General features: G+C 37.5%; 1 protein-coding gene across 1 annotated transcript in view; it reads right to left on the bottom strand.

Moving 5' to 3' along the window:
• Window positions 1–1,153: 1,153 nt before the first annotated feature.
• Window positions 1,154–15,941, bottom strand: part of LOC141685462 (PTI1-like tyrosine-protein kinase 3) — a 55,306-nt gene continuing 40,518 nt past the window's right edge. Inside the window, exons 4-6 of the mRNA XM_074490561.1 lie at window positions 1,605–1,737; window positions 1,430–1,516; window positions 1,154–1,342 (exon numbers count right to left, since the gene is read on the bottom strand). Of these exons, the coding sequence (XP_074346662.1) occupies window positions 1,223–1,342; window positions 1,430–1,516; window positions 1,605–1,737 (340 nt within the window). The 3' untranslated portion in view covers window positions 1,154–1,222. The remainder of the gene's footprint in view (window positions 1,343–1,429; window positions 1,517–1,604; window positions 1,738–15,941) is intronic.

Genomic DNA, 15,941 nt, shown 5'->3' on the forward strand with positions numbered 1-15,941 from the left:
AGGTTACACACTGAACCGGTTTTCATCAATAACAAGGTAACCACATAGCTAAGGTACAACACTACCACCACATATTATGAATATTGAACATACTCCGACATCTCGGAACTTTAGAAGTTATACTAGAATATGACCCGTGCCTCGCACGGATTTTCATGCTAGTATTATACTCCTTCCGTTCCAAAATAAGTGTCGCTTTGACTTTTGACATGTATTTTGAGGTGTTAAAAAAAGGTATTTGTATACATATTTTTTTATAAATTTTCTTTTCTAAATAAAAATATAAATGTAAAATTTTAATTCAAGAAAAAAAAATTTTAAAAAAAATATATGCAAATATCTTTTTTTAGTACCTTAAAAAACGTGTCAAAAGTCAAAACAACACTTATTTTGGGACAGAGGTAGTATATACTTAACTAAAGGGATATTGTTGTAATTTTGATATTTATAATTATATTTTAGAGTTAAGTAAAATCAATCTTTCATGTTAATGGAAATGATATGAGTACAAGATTAGTTCCCAAAATAGTTAGAAATGACACACATCAAATATTTATTGACTAAATATAAATGAATCCCTGCATTCACAATAATAACATCAATTAAATTATTTCATATTGCCATCTCACCCATGCCATATTAATTTGTAAAAAAAATTTGTAACAATTTTTGTGGTTCTAGGACTGCGTTAATACATGTTTTTTCTCCGATGTCTCCTTGTTGAGCGCTTTCCGATTGCAGGATTGTCTATTGTACAAAAACTTGAATTCTTTTTTGGATGTGTTTGTAGCTTAAATTTGGCGGATCAAAGTACCAGGAAAATATTACTTTTTTTCAGTTTGATTTAAGCACCCAAGTGCACAGTTTTTTTTTTAGAAAGTAGTGCACGGAAAATTTCACCCCTTGGAAAGAATAAACATAAGTAATACATGACAAGTGCACAGAATATTCCACCCCTTTGATTTACAAGTTCAAACCAGGAAACAAACTATAGACACCAACTCTTCAGGTTTATAACGGACATTCAATATCTGAAACAAGACTTCATGAACAAATAACAAACAAGAGAGCTTACAATAGCATACAGAAACCACATACATATAGCTTAAAATCCTGAAACAAATGAATGTTATGTTATACATAGAAAGTGCATACTAAGAGATAAATGTACCATACTTTGCAAGTAGTTGTACTTCCAACACCCAAGTTGTATTTATTCTCTTTACATCTCTGGAGCTGGGGCAGCAGCCCTGAGAAGCGGTTGGAGAGCCTTCACTACAATGCTCATATTTGACCGAAACTCGGACTCATACTGCACACACAATGCTGCTACAGCTGCCAGCTGCAAAACAAAGACACAATGGGTCACTTGTAACAACTATTCCGAAATACATATAATTTAAGTTGGTGAAAAACATAGGCCACGGACCTTTGCAATAGCTTTTGGAGGATACTCTCCTTTGAGCTTTGGATCCACACATTGTTTAACTTTGTCTTCACTTAATCTTGGAGTTGCCTAAGTGATAAAAATGAAACAGTGGCGAGCTTTTAGCTTTTATCATGTGTGGTTTTGCCCTTAAATCAAGTTAAGAAGAAAGACTCACCCAAGTGACTAGACTCTGTTGGCCACGAGGCATTGTATGGTCGACAGGCTTTCTTCCGGTCAGAAGCTCCAACAGAACCACGCCGAAGCTATACACATCACTTTTTTGGGTCAACTGTCCGGTCATGGCATACCTGTAATTTGCATCATAAGTGTAAGCAAGAGAAGATGTCTACGGTATATATCTGCATCAACATGGCTCATAACTGTTAACCAGGAATCTGATAAACGTAAATTGCGGAAATTACTTGACAAAATGGGAGGATTACTTCAGGTGAAAAGGACAAGATATAACTACCACGTCTATGTAGAGACTAAACTGAAACATGTATGTGTATAAGCATATTACGTGTGTATAATATAGGCTAAACAACACTCATAATATCAAGTGTTAAAGCTCAACCTGAAGTACAGAAGCTGTTTGAGTGTTTTATATATGAAAAGAACTGCACTTCACATTAATAAAATTGATAAATTACATATGACTTAAATAAATAGAACAAAAATAGCAATTATCCTACTCACTCCTACCACGTTTCCATTACTACTGGTTTCATCCCATTACTTCCTGAAAATACTCTAACAACCTATTCTAGCTGCTATTTACAAGGAACAATTTTTTTATATTACCGTTAATATATAATTAAAAAATAAAAAATTGTAGGAAAAAACAACCCTGCTGCTAAACACATCTCATATGCATAGCTAACACCAAATAATCCAACTTTTATAGGTGTGTTATTTTCTCTCAAATTGTGCTAAAAGAACACTACCCTGATTCAATACAACACGAAATTCTTAAAAAATTCCTTGTGCTGATAACTCTGTCTTAACATTTCTTTGTTTGATGATAAAATGTGCCCAATGAAGGCCTAGAGGAAAACATAATGAACACTACTCCGAAAATAAATAACAAAGGGGATCTTAAAATTAGCAGCTATGTCAACTAAACATCTCCTTAAAATTTACTTGTTTGCCTTCTTTGTTGAGTGTCCAGTCTTTCGCTTGTGACGACTAAAATAGCAACTATCCTACTCACTCCTAGCACGTTTCGACTATTACTGGTTTCATCCCATAATTTTCTGAAAATACTCTAAGGCCTAAAGACCTATTATAGCTGCTATTTACAAGGAACAATTTACATCATTCAAGCTTTTATTAAAATTAAGTCCCAACACACATTAACTTTTATTTAACTAAATAAAACAAAACAATTTCAAAACATAAGTTTCAGATTATATTCCAACAATCACCACCTTAATCTGAAACTTGTCATCATGCAATCCTTCCTGCCGTATGGTTTATTCGACTGAGCCCGTATGGCTAATAATCTGAGCCCGTATGGCTATTCAACTGAGACAGTGTGGCTATGGTTTGCCCGTCTGGCACTTTGCTTCTTTGCCCGTACGACATTTCTTATTTTCCCGTCTGGCACGCTTCTTGTTTTCCCATCTGGTTGTTTGCCCATCTGGCTCGACTTATATATCTCGGCAGCCCCGTGCTACACATGTATCCCATGCTACACATGTAGATTTACCACCATCCTTTCAATTACAGTCTTTTTCCCTTTTGGACTCCCACAAGGCATCATATATATCAATTAATCCTGGAGGAACGCCATACCGAGGATTGGCACCATTAATTTGAACATACAACCCAAACAAAGAACCATCCACATTAACAGGTTCCTTCGTTGATAAAATCTCTGGGTAAACACGACAGCGTCCCATAACAGTGTCACCGCCAGGAGGACCGCCTCCACCCGCACTGGCTTCAGCACCTCCGATGGTGGATCAACCTCACCCGCTCTGATACCAAGTGTAGAGACTAAACTGAAACAGGAATGTGTATAAGCATATTACGTGTGTATAACATAGGCTAAACAACACTCATAATATCAAGTGTTAAAACTGAACCTAAAGTATATAAGCTATTTGAGTGTTTTATATATGAAAAGAACTGCACTTCTGTTAGATATATTTGATAATGTCTTGGCTAATATGTTTTATGTTTAGATTTCAGATATTATTTGAACAGAACAAATCAGTACTTAACTGATCAGTACTTATACTGGACGACAGAACTTAAGGGATATCAGTACTTATGTTATCAGGAGATAAGCATCAGGAGATAGATATCAGAACTTAAGTGCTGAAGGACGATCAGATAAGGACAGTAGCTGATTAAAGTTAAGAAGATCAAGATAAACATAAGAAGAGATATGCATGAAGAAGGAATTCCGTGAAGAATGGAATACTTGGAATAGAAGATATCTGATTGATATATATTAGGAAGCAGAATTATATTCCATATCAATTAGCGATTATCTTGTAACTGTGTAGTATATAAACACAGACATAGGGTTTACACTATAAGTGTTATCATAATCGAGAATATTATTTACTATAACCCTAGCAGCTCTCGTGATATTTTGTTCATCACTGAGAGATAACAGTTCCAGATTGTAACAGAGTTTATTGTTTCAATAAAGGTTGTTTTCTGTTACATAAGTTCTTGAAGTTTGATTTGATTGTAATAAACACTGTATTCACCCCCTCTACAGTGAAAGTGTGACCTAACAAGTGGTATCAGAGCCTTCTGTTAACACACATACAGTTAAAGATCCAAACACAATCATGTCTGACACAGAAACTCCAACTAAGCCTACCAAAACTGAGGAATCATCAAAGACATCAACTCAGAGTCGATATGAGACTATCAGAGTTCCCATATTGAGACCATCTGAATATCCCATATGGAAGGTAAGGATGACCATGTTTCTGGAAGCAACAGATCCAGAATACCTTGATAGAATCAAGGAAGGGCCTCACAAACCTACCAAGCTCGCTGTTGTAGTTGCAGGTGAAGCAGCAATGACCGTACCAAAGGAAAAGAGTGATTACACTGCTGAAGATATAGCATCTATTGCTAAGGATGCCAAGGTACGACACTTATTGCATAGTGCCATTGATAATGTAATGTCAAACAGGGTAATCAACTGCAAGACTGCTAAGGAGATATGGGATGCACTGGAGACAAGGTGTCAAGGAACTGAAACAGTTAAGAAGAACAGGAAGACAATACTCACTCAAGAGTATGAACACTTTGACTCTAGGACTAATGAGTCATTGACTGATGTATATGATAGATTTGTCAAACTCTTGAATGACTTGTCGTTGGTAAATAAGGAGTATGATCTTGAAGATACAAACCTTAAATTCCTGTTAGCTCTTCCTGAATGTTGGGATTTGAAGGCAACAACAATAAGAGACAACTACAATCTTGATGAAACAACTCTTGATGAAATCTATGGAATGCTCAAGACTCATGAACTTGAGATGGAACAAAGAAGCAAGAGGAAAGGAGGAAAGTCAAGGACAGTTGCTCTCAAGGCTGAAGAGGAATCCCTCAAACCACCTTCCTCAAAGAAAGACAAGGGTAAAGCTCTTATCATAAAGTCTGATACTGAGTCATCAAGTTCTGAGAGTGATGATGACTCAGATTCTGAAAGCTTGCCTGAAACTGATGCTGATGAGGAGATGATGAAGCTGTGTGCTCTTATGATGAAAGGAATCACAAAGATTGCATACAAGAAGTTCAGGAAGGGAAAGAAGTTTTCCAGAAAAGGCATAAGTTCTGATAAGAAGAATTTCAGAAGATCTGAAGGAAGAGGAGGAAAGTCTGACAGAGGAGATTACGCTAATGTTAAATGTTATAATTGTGGTGAAAAAGGCCACATATCTCCTGATTGCAAGAAGACCAAGAGTGACAAAGGCAAAGCTCTTGTCACAAAGCAGAAAAGCTGGACAGACACCTCAGACTCTGAAAGTGAGGAGAACTATGCATTGATGGCAAATGCTGATAAATCAAGTTCTGAGAGCAGTTCTGAAGCTGCTGAAACAAAGGTACCTCAGACTACTTATGCTTTTCATACTGATGATATTAATGAGTTGAGAAGATATCTTAAAACCATGTTTGTTAGTTATAGAGATCAAACTTTAACATGTGAAAGATTAACTTCTGAAAATCTTGCTTTTAGGAAAAGAAATGATTTCTTAGAAAAAGAGTTAGTCATGTTCCATCAAACTCAGCAGGATAGAGATGATGCTTTTTATGTTAGGGATGAAGTGCTAAAAATGAATGAATCTCTAAAAACTGAGTTAGAAAAGGAGAGAGAGATTATCAGAACTTGGACTAACTCTGGCAAAACAACTCAAAATTTGCTAAGCAGTGGAAACTGGAAAGAGGGCTTAGGTTATGGAGAAAATAAAAATGAAAAAGGAACTGTAGAAATTAAGCCTGTTGATAAGCAAAAGCCGAAGTTAAAATCTGTTAAGTTTGTAACTGAAAAATCTGAAAATGAGAAATCAGAAGTTAAAAAGGAATTAGCTTCTGACAAACTAAAACAGGAAAAGACAGCTGAAGTTAACATTGGCTTAATGACAAAGAAGCAGCTTAAGCATAAGCTGAAAGATGTTAAGAATGCAAACAAGGTAAAATCACCTAGGAAAAACAGGAATGGAAAGGAAGGTGTGAATAAAAGCAATAACTATAAATCTGTTCCTGATGCTCCTAGGAAAGCGTGTCATAACTGTGGAAGTTCTAACCATCTGGCTTCTTTTTGCAGGAAAAATAAGAATATTAACTCCTTATCTTCAAAATCAGGAGTTAAGAGTCAGTCTGTTAGATACAAACCACAAAATCCTTGTTTTCATTGTGGTAGTTTATGGCATTCCATTTATACTTGTAAGGAATATCATAGTTTGTACTATGATTATTATCAAATAAAACCTTTTTTAAAGAAAGTTTCTGTTGTTCCTTCTAGTGTAAGTTCTGATTCAAAGTCTGGTAGTATAAGTTCTGATAAGAAAACTGTTAACATAAAATCTGATGCTAAATCTGCTGCAAATGTTAACAAACCTAAAAAGGCCAAAGGATCCAAGCAAGTCTGGGTCCTTAAAACTAATAATTAGTGGTCTTTTTGATTGCAGGGCAACAGGAAAAATATTTTAGTTCTGGACAGTGGATGTTCAGGACATATGACTGGAAATAAGGCCCTGCTATCAGACTTTGTGGAGAAAGTTGGCCCAAGTGTTTCTTATGGAGATGGCAACATTGGAAAAACTTTGGGATATGGCAATATCAATCTTGGGAATGTCATCATTAAAGATGTAGCTCTGGTCTCTGGACTTAAACACAACTTACTGAGTATAAGTCAAATCTGTGACAGAGGTTATCATGTTGATTTCTTTGCAGAACATTGTGAAATAGTTAGTAAATCTAAAGAAAAAATTGTTCTGAAGGGATTCAGGCGTGGTAACATTTATGAAGCTAAGCTTTCAACAAGTTCTGATGGTTCTGCAATCTGTTTAGTAAGTAGAGCCTCAACTGAAGAAAGCTGGAATTGGCACAAGAAACTCTCTCATTTAAACTTCAACAAGATAAATGAACTGATCAAGAAAGATCTTGTGAGAGGACTGCCAAAATCAGTGTTTGTTCCTGATGGTCTTTGTGACTTATGTCAGAAGGCTAAACAAAGAAAATCTTCGTTCAAGAGCAAGACTGAATCATCAATTCTTGAGCCTTATTATCTACTTCATGTTGATCTATTTGGTCCAGTGAATGTCATGTCTATTGCAAAGAAGAAATATGCGTTGGTCATAGTAGATGAGTTCACCAGATACACATGGGTGTATTTCTTGCACACAAAAAGTGAAACTGCATCTATCCTGATTGATCATGTCAAACATCTGGATAAATTGATCAAAGATTCTGTGAAAATTTTGAGGAGTGATAATGGCACTGAATTCAAGAATCTGATAATGGAAGAGTTCTGCAAAAATCATGGAATAAAGCAGGAATTTTCTGCTCCTGGAACTCCACAGCAAAATGGAGTTGTTGAAAGGAAGAATAGAACTCTCATTGAAGCTGCACGAACAATGCTTGAAGAAGCAAAGCTTCCAACCTATTTCTGGGCTGAAGCTGTGCAGACTGCTTGTTTTACTCAAAATGCAACACTCATTAACAAGCATGGAAAAACACCATATGAGATGGTGAAGAACAAGAAGCCAAATCTCAAATACTTTCATGTATTTGGATGTAAGTGTTTTGTTCTCAAGACTCATCCTGAACAGCTATCCAAGTTTGATCTAAAAGCTGATGAGGGAATCTTTGTTGGATATCCACTTTCTACAAAAGCCTTCAGAGTCTATAATTTGAGAACAAAAGTGGTCATGGAATCTATCAATGTCTCTTTTGATGACAAGAAGATCACTGGACTTGAAGATTGCATTGATCATGATCAGCTGAGATTTGAAAATGAAGATTCATATTCTGATACCTCAAGTCCTGACAGTCTAAGTCCTGATACTGTAAATTCTGATGGATTAAACTCTGATGTTATTGAAACTGTGGTGACTACGTCAAAGGAAGATGCACCAATGCAGGGGGAGCATACTCAAGATATTATCACATCTCAAGAAGCATCAGAACATACATCTGGCTCTTCAAATTCTGATTCGTCAAGTTCTGATAAGCCAAGTACTGACAGTACTGAAAATCTAAATGCTGAAGGATCCAACTCAGAGAGCATAGTTTCAGGGGGAGCATCAGAAAATGAAACCGAAGACAGCATGAATCATGGGGGAGCATCCAGTTCTAGAGAAAATCTTCCATCTGCAAGGAAGTGGACAAAATCATATACACCTGATTTGATAATTGGAAATCCTGAGGCAGGTGTCAGAACTAGAACAGGTACTTCGAATGAATGTCTTTACAATTCTTTTCTCTCTCAGTCTGAGCCAAAGAAAGTGGAAGAAGCTCTTCAAGATGCTGATTGGGTGCAAGCAATGCAGGAAGAGTTGAATGAATTTGAAAGAAACAAAGTCTGGACCTTAGTGCCAAGACCCAAGAATAGATCGGTTGTTGGTACAAAGTGGGTATTCAGAAACAAAACTGACAGTGATGGCATAATTGTAAGGAACAAGGCAAGGCTGGTTGCAAAAGGATATTCTCAACAGGAGGGAATTGACTATGATGAAACATTTGCTCCAGTTGCTAGGTTAGAAGCCATAAGGATATTCATGGCTTATGCTGCTCACAAAAAGTTTACTGTCTTTCAAATGGATGTGAAAAGTGATTTTCTCAATGGAGAATTGGAAGAGGAAGTATATGTTGAACAACCTCCAGGCTTTGTAGATTCCAAACATCCAGATTATGTCTACAGGCTTGATAAAGCACTTTATGGACTTAAGCAAGCTCCTAGAGCATGGTATGAGACTTTAGCTCAGTTTCTTCTGGAAAATGGATTCAACAGAGGAACTATTGACAAAACACTGTTCTATCTCAACCATGGCAAGGACTTACTTTTGATCCAGATTTATGTTGATGATATTATTTTTGGGTCTCCAAATGACAAACTTTGCAAAAAGTTTGCCAACCTAATGCAGTCAAGATATCAGATGAGTATGATGGGAGAACTTAGTTATTTTCTGGGCCTTCAAGTCAAGCAGAGTGAAGAAAGAACTTTTATTTGTCAATCTAAGTACACCAGAAACTTGCTGAAGAAATTTGGAATGCAAGACTGTTCAAGTGCATCCACTCCCATGGCCACTGCAACAAAACTGGATAAGGATACTGGTAATTCAGTAGATATTACTGATTACAGAGGTATGATTGGCTCACTTCTCTATCTAACTGCTAGTAGACCAGATATCATGTTTGCTACCTGTCTTTGTGCAAGATTTCAAGCAGATCCAAGAGAACCTCACTTAACAGCTGTAAAAAGAATCTTTAAGTATCTTAAAGGAACAGCTGATCTAGGATTATGGTATCCTAGAGAATCAGATTTTAAATTAATAGGTTACTCAGATGCAGATTTTACAGGTTGCAAAATTGACAGGAAAAGCACAAGTGGAAGCTGCCAATTTCTTGGAGGCAGGTTGGTTTCTTGGTATAGCAAGAAACAAAAGTCAATTTCCATATCAACTGCAGAAGCAGAGTATATTGCTGCAGGAAGCTGCTGTGCACAGATTCTCTGGATGAAGAATCAGTTACTGGATTATGGGTTAACATATTTTAAAATCCCTATTTACTGTGATAATCAAAGTGCTATTGCTATGACAGGTAATCCAGTTCAACACTCTATGACAAAGCACATCAGCATCAGGTACCATTTCATCAGGGAACATGTGGATGAAGGTACAGTGGAATTGCATTTTGTTCCCACAGATCAACAAGTAGCAGATATGTAATAACCCCAAAAATTTTCAACTTTTTGTAACCCTTGTGAATAGTGTTTTAGCTGAATGAGAAAACTTTTCACGCCACACTATGTAGGGGTTCTGTTATGGATATTCTGGGATATTATTAGTACTCTATGAAGTATATAAGTGTATGTAAATATTGTCAGAATCCAATTCCGAACACTTTGGTTTTTCCCGGAAATCCACAAGATACGGAGAGAATTGAGTATAAGGTAACAGGATAAAAAGGATTTAAATTAAAGGATTATGATAGAGGATCATAAAAAGGAATATAATGTATTGAGAAAGGTTAATGGAACCTAAGTAATAAGATCCCGGGTATGATCCTTCAAACGATAAACGAGAACGAAAGTTAAGCGAACCGTATAACAGATCAGCGGTCATTAGGCAAACGATTAGGAAGTTAATCAAAGGGATTAATGGGAATGATGTCATCCAACCAATAGAAAGAAGACAAGGAAGGAAGGATGACATCATGAGGATGAGGTAAGCATGACATGGGAAGGAAGGAGGTGTGGTTGAATAAGGACCACACAAATTCAAGGGCAAGGTAGTAATTTGCTAAATCAAATACAAATCAAGCCAACCAAGCTAGCAAAATCATTTCATCAAAAATCAAAAACAACCAAGGCATTTGTTCTTCACTTTGCTCTCGGCTTTTACACATTTTCAAGGCATAGAATTTTCAAAATCAAGATCCAAGCATCCTAAATTGGTAAGAAAATTCCCTAATCATCTTTATGCTTAGTTATGGCTATATCATGAGTTTAAGCCATTAATTCTTTCTCTAACTTCTTCATTTAATCAAGGAAGAAGACAATGAATAGTGTTTTCAAGTTTTTAACTTGAACTTTTTCTTGTTTTTCTTGAAGATCCAAGCTTTCCTAAGGCTTCTCAAAGCTTCTTAAGGCTTCCTAGCTCCACCCACCACTTCAAGGAAGGTATACCATTTCCAAACCCTAGGTTCATATATATTATAAGGTGATTTTGAGTAGTGGGTTGATATTGTAGTTGTTGTTATGATTTAGAGTTTGAGATTTGGAATGGTAGTGTAATGGAATGGTAATTTTGTGGTTTTGATTTAAAGAAACTTAAGAATGATTAAAGTTAAGTTTAAGCATAAGTATGAAAGATTAAATTGAATTGGTTGGGGTGGTTATGATGTGATAAGGATGGAGGATGGTTGTATGTTGGATTTGAGGTTGATTTGGGTTGATTGTGGATGGTTTAAAAATTGGAAATCGCGTAAACATAGCCGTCGTAACGTCCGATTTTCTTTGGACTGTTTTTGTGCATAGCATTAGGACCCGAGAACCCCCTGCTAGATTGTGACCACTGCCATGTTTAGATAGCTCATGTTACGAGCTTCGTTTTGATATGTAGTTCGTCCGATTCCGATTTACGGTTTAGGAGAAACGACCGTTTCAAGTAACGGCGTTTCGCGGACGAAACTTTTTCCCTCGCCTTACTTTGGAATGTAGGTTAAAGACCAAAAAGGGTTATTTAATGTGTGAAACATTTATGGTAAGTGTGTTAGGCAGTTGGTAAGTCATTCGCGAAGGAATCGCTTTAAAACTCGTAAAGGTTAAATTATTAAAAATGGTGGAGCCGAGGGTACCCGAGTGACTTAAGCTAATCGGTGAGCGCAAAACTAGCATTAGAGTCTAAGTTAGTTAAAGCATAGATTTACAAGTGATTTTGGTTTAATTCCAACTTACTTGTTGTTTATAGGTTATCAGACTCGTCCCGAGCCTTTCTCACCCCCAAGTCGCTCAGGCAAGTTTTCTATCCGTTATACTGTTGTTGTGATGTATACACTTGTATATGCATTATCTTGCGATAGATGCATGTTGGTTATTTAGCAAATTCTTGCGATATATTGTAGCATGTGATATGGTATATATGCATGCCTGTTTCATATTCTTGAAATATATATCTGTTGGTTCAGTTGATAATACCTATGCTAGAGGATAGCGGTATCTTGCATATACCCTTAGTATAGGGACCCAAAGGTGAAAATATTTTCAAAAACCGGGAGTCGAGGATCCCGAGTAGATTTTATATATATGGATATGGATATTTATATATATATATATATATATTTATATATATATATGGTTATAGTTTTCCAAATTATTAATCGAATAAGGTTTATTCGATAACTTTAAACTTCATTTTATTATTGAATATTATTTCGAATATTATTCGAGGGCTTATGACTCTTTTATTTATTTATTTGAATATTATTTGAATATTCATTCGAGGGCTTATGACTCAGTTTATATTATTTATTGAATATTATTGAATATTCATTTGAGGATCTATGACTCCGATTATTTGCTGAGATATATTCTTTATTTTATTAAAGAATAATGTTCAATAATCAAACTTATTTTCGATTATTCAAATAAAGATAATACTTTCATATAAGTATATCTTTGGTTATTTAATGTTATTTCAAGTATAAGTTTTAATACTTCTACTTCAATTATTTTTATAAAGATTATTCTTTTTGGGAATATTATATTAAATAATAATATTCAGTCATTTTCTAAATATTCTGGGGACTGATTTACTTCATTAAATCAGCCTTACTCCAAACACTCTTTAAAGTGTTTTCGAGTCTTCAAAATGATTTTTAAAAGTCAGAGCGGATCCCAAAACTCATTTTTATATTTAAGATCTTCCTTTTTAAAGGGGATTTAAATACTCGCTCAAAACCTGGGGAATCCGGCTCTGTGGTGTATTTTATATTCGCAACGAGGTTGCAGATTTGGTAAATGAATTGATTACTTGCCCAACGTTCGGGAAGTAAGCCCATCTCATTGAGTCGGCATAAGCGACAGGCCGGGGTACGGTCTAATATTGTGTAAGTGGCTGGGTGGCAGTCCAATAACGCGTGAGGGGTCGGGGTACGGTCGAGCGCGAGGTCCTAATGCGGCCAGGGTGATGACCGGTGAGGAATTCATCCATCTACAGTAGAAAAGGTTACTTATTGGTATCTTTGCCTGATCAGCAAGATATCGGGTTTATGCCAAAATTCTTTTCCTTTCCAAAATTCATTGGATGTTTTGAACTCTGTTCATACTTTACATAACAGAGGTTCCAGGAAATGTTTAAAGGGGTATATATATGTGGATATATATATACCGGGACTAAATAAAGCATCTCATAACTTTTTCATTCAATAATCTTTCAAAGATTGAATCTATTCAAGTCTTAACTTGTGGTCTCATCTATGGGATGTTTTTTTCTTAAAACCTATAATACTTTGAACGGTGGCAGTTCAAGTAGCTTTATATATGATATAAGTGTGGTGAAGTATTGGTAACTTCATTCCTTGTTTTTACTTATATCTAGTAAGTAATTATCTTGCATATGATAGAGATGCTATCAAGTATCCATTTAGATACTTATATTATTGTTATCACTATACATATTATCTTGCGAGCTGTAAGGCTCACTCTTGCTTTATTTCTTCATCACACAACAACAGTTAGGAGAGATGGCCAGACTCCAGCAGACCCAGCGCAAGCGCGTGGGAAGCGCCCCGCGTCTTCCCGATGATGTTGTAGCTGCTATAGCTGCAGAGGTAGATCCATTGTAGTTCAGACCATCTACTTTTGAGAATCAAATTATGTATAATTATAACTTGTGGCAGATAATGGCAATTAACTGTAAATTATCAAGTAATCGTTTTGGGTTGTAATAATTTTAAATTGTGGATTCAAAGACTTGTACTTATTTCAATTTCATCTCTGAGACTATAACGGGTTGTGGTGTGTGTTAGTGTGGGGTCACAGTATGAGGTTATTTATTATTAATTAAGTAAAGTGATATTGTGGAAAGAAAGACCGTGACAACCCGGATCCCCGACCCCGGATCTGGGGGTGTTATAGAAATGGTATCAGAGCTAAGCGTTATAAACCTCAGAGATGATGCGACGATATAATAATAAACTCACAAAGATAATAAGAACTCTTGCCAAGTTCATGGTCGGACTACTTAAAGTAGTGCTGACAGTTAAAACCCTTACGGGAACCCTTATAAGTATCATGATAGTAACTTAGCTCGTTTAATGTGTAGGCGCCTGAGATAGAGGACCCAGAGATGTTCGAGCGTGAGCATGATGAGGCATTGCTAGATGTTGAGGATCAGGAGGAGCCTGAGATGGAGGAGGATGAGGAGGACCCCTCAGAGGAGCCTGAGACGGAGGTCATTGCTGTTTCAGATGAGGAGGACCCCTCAGAGGAGTCAGCGACAGAGGTTATTGCTATTCCAGATGAGGAGGACCCGGTGAGGTCCCAGTAGCTGAGTAGCGTGTTGGATCTATGGTAGTGTATGCTGGTATCCCTTTACCCACACTTCCGGTGGTCAGAGCCCCTACCCCTCCACCACTATCTTGGATTCCTGATGATGACAGCTCAGAGACCCATACTTCCGAGCCTAGGCAGACCGAGGAGGCACCCTCAGCGGCTCCGGATTCACCACCTCTTGACCCTGCCCAGAGGCAGTCTTCGTTAGCTCATGGATATGTTCAGGATGTTTTGAGGACCCGAGTGGCTGTTGCCGAGGCCCGACTGGATGAGGCCAGGAGGGAGTTGGATGCAGAGAGGGCGGGTAGGCGTACCCGAGCTTATGAGACCAGGGCTTCTATACCCCGATCCTTGAGGAGGGAGCTTACGGGGATAGAGCTCACGTCCCGAGCGAGACTCGGATCTCTCCAGGGGGACAGGCATGGTAGGATCTCCAGGCGGCAGGCCGACTATATCTTCCGTCATGCGATGGAAAGGGTTTGGGAGCTGACCCGTTCCGGTGTGTGATTCAGGATTGATGATGGAATAGTCTAGTTGTCTAGTTAGCCGAGGCCTTAGTAAGAGCCAATTTTCCGGGATAGTTAACTTGTATATAGCATCCCTTTTTCTGACTAGACAGATAGACTCTTGTGTATCACTTTTGGGACAGATGACTGTAGCACTGTTGTACTTTTGACCAGATCAAACTATGTATTCTCGCATTATGTATATATTTGTTTCCTTTCAGTTCAGTTCCATAGTGACGGGATCACTGTTTTATTATTATTATTACTGCACTTCGTATTAGAACTTTCTTAAAATAATAGAACTGCGTTATACGTTCTCCCCATTATAAGAGCTGTGCAAGGCACAATGTTGTATATGATTGTGACCTAACGTTGAATTTTCCCAATAATTGTTTTTATTATTATCAGAATCATGCCGCCAAGAAAGATTGGAACTAGGGCGAACCCTGGGTCTGAGGACCAGGGAAGCCATAATCAGGACAATAGAAACCAAGAACACAGTGAAGAGGAAGATGAGGATTATGTGGAACAGGATGACTCCCTGTATGAAGAAGAAGAGGAAACATATGATGTTGAGGGATTTGAGATAGAGGCTGAAGAAGGAGAAACCGAGGTTGAGCAACCAGTACCAAACCCAGGCATGGATCCCATGGGTCAGTTTATGCAACTCCTAAGGCAGAATTTAGAACGTCAACCCAACCCACCCCCTCAAGGAAGTAACAATGCAGTGGCAAACTCTTTCAGGGCTTTTAAGTCCCTTAAGCCCCCTGAGTTCCACGGATCAGCCGACCCAGTTGAGGCAAGGGCATGGTTAAAGGAAATGGAGAAATCTTTTGAGATTTTGAGTATCGATGAGGCACAGAAAACTGTATTTGCTACCTACCTTCTGAAAGGAGAAGCTAACTACTGGTGGGAGGCCAAGAAAAACATGGAGACAGATGCTATAATAACCTGGGAGAGATTTAGTCAGTTGTTTCTGGGAAAGTATTTCCCGAGGTTTATGGAAAACCAGATGGAGCTCAAGTTCTTGGAGCTAAAGCAGAATAACTTGTCTGTAGCAGAGTACGAAGCGAAATTTACTGAGTTATCAAGGTTTGTGCCTGAGTTTGTAAGCACTGAGGAAAAGAAAGCTAGGAGGTTTCAGCAGGGACTGAAACCATGGATTCAGAATAGGGTGGCAATCCTTGAGCTTACGGACTATGCCACTCTGGTGCAAAAGGCAACGATTGTAGAAGTTGGAAGTGAACAGATG

Source organism: Apium graveolens, chromosome 9 (genome assembly GCF_009905375.1).
Source record: "Apium graveolens cultivar Ventura chromosome 9, ASM990537v1, whole genome shotgun sequence".
Classification (NCBI taxonomy): domain Eukaryota; kingdom Viridiplantae; phylum Streptophyta; class Magnoliopsida; order Apiales; family Apiaceae; genus Apium; species Apium graveolens.